The sequence below is a fragment of the Coenobita brevimanus genome, chromosome 41 (assembly GCF_032717465.1).
Source record: "Coenobita brevimanus isolate Jiangsu-jjx chromosome 41, ASM3271746v2, whole genome shotgun sequence".
Taxonomy (NCBI): domain Eukaryota; kingdom Metazoa; phylum Arthropoda; class Malacostraca; order Decapoda; family Coenobitidae; genus Coenobita; species Coenobita brevimanus.
In genome coordinates this window covers 14,179,742-14,185,960 of record NC_136994.1, presented here as the reverse complement: position 1 = coordinate 14,185,960, position 6,219 = coordinate 14,179,742, and the positions used below count along the sequence as shown (strand labels likewise).

The following is a 6,219-nucleotide window of genomic DNA, read 5'->3' as shown; positions in this document are numbered from 1 at the left end:
GGAGAATACTCAGTGACAGAGCGCACTTGTGCCTTGTAAAGCACCTCCACTCCCTCGGCGTCCAGCAGGTGAGATATTCGGCGGACACAGTTCAGTCTCCAGGCTGCATTCTTGGCCACTTTTCTGGCATGGCTGGTGAACGAGAGGCCCGCATCATACTCTACTCTGAGGATGTTGATGGAGTTCTGTAGGGGAAGCTTTCTTCCCTCTAGCTGTACATCCGGTGGGGGCAAGTCAGCTAGGTCCTGCCTGCGTGAAATAAGCATGAGCTGTGTCTTGTCAGGGGCCAGAGTGACTTGCCATCGCATGCTCCAAGACAATGTTCTCTAGTGCTTGGTTGATGCGGTAGACTGTGTCCTGCCACTCACTTCTGTCACAGGAGAATGACAGAGTGCAGTCATTCGCGTATGCTTTAGCCTCAGGGATGAGTTGGAGGATGTCGTTGAAGTATACGTTCCAGAGGAGAGGCCCGAGTATACTGCCTTGGGGAACACTAGCCATTATGGGGAATTGGTTGGATGTGTGGCCGTTTACGACCGTTCTGAGGGTCCTACAACTGAGGTAATCCTGGATGAGGTTCAGGAGGGCACCGCGCTCACCCAGGCTCCCCAATTTGGCGATGATGCCCTGGTGCCACACGCAGTCAGAGGCTCCAGCTATGTCTAGAGCCACAACAAAGGTGTCCAATCCTCTGTCGAGAGAGTGATTCCAAGCATCAGACTGAAGGAGGAGGAGGTCTGCTGCTGACTTCCCCTTCCTGAAGCTAAACTGCTTGGTGTTGAGGAGATGGTGGGCATCCATGAAGCTGGTGATTTTGCTGACCATGAGTGACTCCATTACCTTTCCAATGATGGATAGAAGGGATATTGGTCTGTAGTTCTTTGGGTCACTTGCTATTTTTCTTGTGTACTGCCACCACTCTAGCTTCTTTCCACTGCATTGGCCGCTTACATGATGAGAGGCAGTTGTTGAAGATGATGGTGAGGGGTGAGGCCAGCTGTGCAGCACACCTCTTGAGGACGTGAGGACTGATGTTGTCAGGCCCGAGTGCCTTTCTGGGATCCAGCAGGAGCAGCTGTTTCATGACCTCCTCAGTGGTGATGGTAAAACTCTCCAGTGAGGCAGTGGTGAGAGGAGGAATCTGAGGGGGAGGCAGTGTGGGATCCGGTACAGACATTTTGGAGGAGAAGTGAGCAGCTAATAGTTGGGCCTTGTCGGTGGCACGGGTGGCTATGCTTCCATCAGGCCTGGTGAGCGGTGGGATGGTGTTGTCAGCAACCAGGCCCTGATGCTGTTGAACCCCACTCCACCATTCTTTGCTGCTTACATTCCGACCACTGAGTTTAGTTTTACAGCCTCTCTCCAGCGTTGTATGGCATGTTTTTGGACCCGTCTCATGTTCTTGCAGGCTTCTTTGTGGGCATTTTTGTTCTGCTGTGAGGGGTGAGACTTGTACCTCGTCCAGGCCCTGCTCTTGGCATCAGCAGCAGTCCGACACTGAAAGCCAAACCATGGCTGATCCCGAGGTTTGGTACTCTACTCTTGGCTGGGTATGAATTTCCTCTGTAGGGATAGTAGGACGTTGTTGAAGACTTCTGCTTGCGAGTCGACGTCACTATGGAGTAACAACGTCCACTCCATTGAGTCCAGCTCCCCTATGAGGCTGTCCCAGTCTCCCCGAGCCCACAGCCAGTTGGTTCGGGGAGCAGACATGTCCCGCTCAACTGAGGTCCTGATAGTGGTGAGGATTGCTGAGTGGTCCGATGATCCCACCATTCCCAAGGGGCCACAGGTGATCGCATTCTCTGGAAGGTCAGAGATGACTGGGTCCAGGGATGAGACTGAGATGTGGGTGGGAAAAGTGACATGATTGGTGAGTCCATAATCTGTTAATAGCTCCTGAAATGGTCTTGCCACGAGGTGTTGGTTCAGGTCACCAACAATAGTAAGGTGTTTGCAGGAGTGCTGGAGGAGCAGTGAGTCTAAGTTGGCATGAATGAACTGGATGGGGGCACTTCCCTGCCACTGAGGCCGGTAGCAGACGCAGAGTAAGAATGTGTCATTGCTGTTTGTCTACAGCTTGAAGAATGACATCTCCAGGTGCTCCTCTGTGTCGACATCTAGGGCCATCACAGCGAGGCCATCACGGAAGCAGACAGCGATGCCCCCAAAGGTGCCGTGGGCACGATCCCTTCAATGCCATGTTGAGTATCCTTTTATTTGGCCGAAATTAGCAGGTACTGAAGGATTGAGAAAGGTCTTAACAGTGGCAATGACATCCGGATTGTGTGGTATAATAAAAGAGTGGTTCAGGTCTCCTATGTTGGCTTGGAGGCCCCTGACATTTGCTGAAATGGTTGTCAATTTCTCTGTATTATTAACGGCTGGCATAATTCCGGCGTGACTGAGGGAATTGTGTGTTATGGGGTTTTGAGAGGGGGGTTGGTGAGCCACTGATGGGTGCAAGCATCAAGAAGTGCCTGTTGAGGGTGTCAGCCAGCAGTGACAGCTGCCGGGAGATCGTCTCTTCCCTTTCCTGAGCTTGAAGGGTGCGACAGTTTTCAATGGTGTGACCTACTCGGTGACAGTGGTCACACCAGCTAAGCCAGCGGCAATTTTTGTCAGAATGTCCACTTCTTTTGCGGTGGTAGCAGTAAGTCTTTGATGAGCCTCGGGTAGCTAACGAGGGCAGTAGTGGGGCTGGTTGGTGGGGTGTCACTGTACAAGGATTGTGTGAACGTGCATTGCGGCAGTGTGGGGCTGGCCGGTCCGTCTTGTTGATTGATGTGCGAGGGGGAGTCCTGGCTTTCTTATCAGGTAGGTTGTCACGTCATGGGACTGCGGGAGGGGGCAATGAGTCGGCTGGTTGTGATTCAGGTCCACCTGGTTTTCGGGTCTGGGTTGCAGCTGGGTGCGTATGATCCTGGGAGGTCCAAGAAGGCTGTGATGGGCAACTCTTGCTGTTGTTGTCGTTGAAGCAACAACCTGCATTGCCTTTTGGGTTGTGGGTGCAGATTATGAAGGTACTCTTAGTTGGATGATTTTCTAAAGTGTTGTTGGTGTTGCCACTGATAGTGTTGGTGCTGCTGCTGGTGTTATTGGAGTAGCTGCTGGCGCTGTTGCTGTTGCCACCCCTGTTGTTGGTGTATCTGCTGGTGGTGGTGGTGCATCTGTTGTTGTTGTTTGTCCTTCCTCTGGTGTTGTTTGTGATTCTGCTGGTATTATTGGAGTTGTGCTGGTGGTGTTGGTGATTCTGCTGGTGTTGTTGGTGTCACTGCTAATGTTGTTGTTGCTGGTGTTGTTGCTGGTATTACTGATGTTCGTGTCAGTTGAGTTGATGGAATTGGTGGATTGAGTAATGGGTGGCGTTGCCAGTGTACCTCCAGTCTTGATAGGTGGAGGCAGTGGATAAGGGTTACTTGGTTGGGGTGAGGGAGCCCGGGGGTCAGTTATGTGCACTTGTTGTAGGGAAGCCTGTGGGTTGGGTTTGTGCACCTGTGTTGAGGTGGACAGGGGGTTAGGTATGTGCACTTGTGGTAAAGAAGCCTCTGTGTTGGGTATGTGCACCTGGGTTGAGGTGGACAGGGGATCAGGCAGGTATACTTGTGTACCTGTGGTGCTGGTGCTGGTGGAGCTTCTTTGCACGGCACGTGGTTTCCCTGAGGCCCACCAATCCCTTGCTTCTTTGTGAGTTGATTTGTTTCTGCCAGTCCTTGTCAATGTTGTAGCCACGGGCAGAGCTGGAGATGTTGTTGACAGTCAGGTTATTGAGGCTGGTCTGTGTGGCGGCGATGTTATCTATAAAATTGAGGATTGTTACCACAGCATCGTCTTTCTCAGCCAAGTCCTTGGAGATCCTGTCAAAGTAATTGAGGATGAGCTTATATCTCCTGTTTTCCTTTCTTAGGTTTAGGATGATGTTCACCAGCGCAGTGGCATCTAGCTGGAATAACTCGTCTGCTTCCTCAGAGTGGACGGGGAAGCAGTGTTGCTAGGTGATGTGTCCTTGGTGGGTGTGGTTAGGTGCACAACAGGATCAGTGATGTTCAGCCGCTGCCTCAGATCTCCTGCTGTGGTGCAGTCAGAGTCAGGCTGGGAGTCGTCTAGACACTGTGTGTGGCAAACGTTGGGGCAGTTAGGGGAGAGGCAGTTAATTACTTGCCTTTTTACTGCTGTCAAGCCACACACTGTACACCATTTGGCGGATGGGTGTCCGGATATTCCCTTGGGGCGATCCATTAGGGTGTGGTTTTGTGCCCCTGTGACATCTTTAGCTGAATTAGGCGCCACGGGTTGGGAGGGGGTGGCGGAGCTGCACCGGGGATGATAGGGACGGGGGGTGTCAGATCAGCAGTGTATTGTGAGTTGTCTGCAGAATATGTGCAGAATATCTCTGTATTAGGGAGATGGGAGGGTCTCTCTCTCTCTCTCTCTCTCGCATCATTCATCATACTTCCACCAGCTTAAAATCTTACCACCACCACCACCAACAAAAACAGCAGCAACAACACAACACATCCTCCTCCACCACCACCATCACCACCACCACCGCCACCCACCCAGGCTGAGGTCAATTCCTTTGTGTCAATTCAGTTCAATTCCAGTTCAGAATAAAATTTGAATTAATCATTTCCAGTTCAATGCATTTTATTCGTAAAAAAAGAAATCTTCAGTTCCAATTTAGTTCAGTCTTTATGGTCGATATTTCATTCAGTTTGAATGTTTTGTCATTTCAAAATCAGTTTTCATCTACCCAGTGTCCTTCATCTAACGGAAAGAAATAAAAATGAGGCTTCATATTATTTTTAACTTTTTTGTGATAGCAAACTGTATATTTTGCTGTTTATTTGAGTATACTGTACGTTAATTATTGTACAATAATGAATTCGCATATTACAGTATAAAATATTATTTTATCAGTTCAATCATCAGTTCATATAATTTCATTGATATCAGTTCCAGTTCACTTCAGTTTATTTAATTTTATATTTCCCTGAGTTCCAATTCTCAGTTTTTTAAAATCAGTCCCAATTCAGTTCCAATTCAATTCATAGGCCTAATTGACCCCAGCCCTGACCACCACCACCCTTTACTACTACTACTACTACTACTGCAATTACTACTACTACTACTACTACTACTACTACTACTGCTACTGCAATTACTACTACTAATACCACTACTGCTACTACTGCAATTACTACTACTACTACTACTGCTACTACTACTACTACCGTTCCACTTATCTTGCTCATGTTCCTGAACTTGATTCTTCTGAATTCTCTATTCTGGCTTCGGCTCTCCTGTCATTCTCTGACTAAATATATCTGCGCCATTTACTGATCCCCTAATTCTAGTGACTATAAAAAATTCTTTGACTGTCTTTACTTTTAAGATGGAATATATCCCATCTGTTTCTCCTTTCTCAGAAATCTCTGATCTTCCACAGGAGTACCCACTGATGTTTAATAATATCCAGCTCAGTCCTTCATCATCCTTAAACATACTTGGGGTTTCATTTTCTCGGGACTTAGGCTATCTTGGAAAGATCATATTACATTTCTTGTAAAATCTGCTTCCAAGAGATTTGGTGTGGTAAGCCGACTCCATACCTTCTTTACCCCTGCACAGTTGTTGACGATACACGGGTTTTATCCGCCCCTGTGTAGAGTACAACTCTCATGTATGGGGAGGCTCCCCACATACAGCTTTTCTCAAAAGGGAGGAGTCAAGGGCTTTTCGTCACATTAACTCTCCTCCTCATATTCTACTCCTTCAACCTCTGTCCCTGCGTCTTTGTCTCTCTTCTATCGCTACTTCAATGGTCACTGCTCCTCTGAACTGTGTGCTTGCATCCCTCCACCTCTGCGACGGGCGCGTAGCACCCGTCCAGCAACAAACTCTCATCCCTTTTCTGTTCAGCTCTCTAATGCAAGAGTTAACCGTTACTCCCAGTCCTTCATTTATGCAACATGTCAGCTCTGGAACTGTCTCCCTATGTCTGTATTTCCTACTTCCTATGGTCTCCAGTCTTTCAAACGCAGTGTGTCCAGGCATCTCGAAATGAACGGATCTTGAATTTGGCTCTCCTGTATTTTTTTTTTCTTGGAAGGAACGGTTTGCGGGCTCCTGGCCTTTGGTTCCTTCTTCCTTGCTTAAAAAAAACCCACCACCACCACTACTACAGCTACTACTACTACTACTACGTTTCTTCTACTG

At 48.5% G+C, this 6,219-nt stretch overlaps 1 protein-coding gene across 1 annotated transcript; it reads right to left on the bottom strand.

Annotated features, from left to right (window-relative positions):
- Window positions 1-886: 886 nt before the first annotated feature.
- Window positions 887-1,713, bottom strand: LOC145397518 (uncharacterized). Its single transcript, XM_080270589.1, has 2 exons — window positions 1,541-1,713; window positions 887-1,247 (listed from the first exon to the last, which is right to left on the bottom strand). Exons 1-2 carry the CDS (start codon window positions 1,711-1,713, stop codon window positions 887-889), a joined length of 534 nt encoding a protein of 177 aa, XP_080126715.1.
- Window positions 1,714-6,219: the final 4,506 nt, after the last annotated feature.

Excerpts from the sequence above, each read along its gene's own strand:
- LOC145397518 (XM_080270589.1), bottom strand. The coding sequence starts at position 1,713 with ATGTCTGCTCCCCGAACCAACTGGCTGTGGGCTCGGGGAGACTGGGAC. Across the intron at positions 1,248-1,540 it reads AAATTCATACCCAGCCAAGA|GCCTGATGGAAGCATAGCCA; the intron begins GTAGAGTACCAA and ends ACCGCTCACCAG.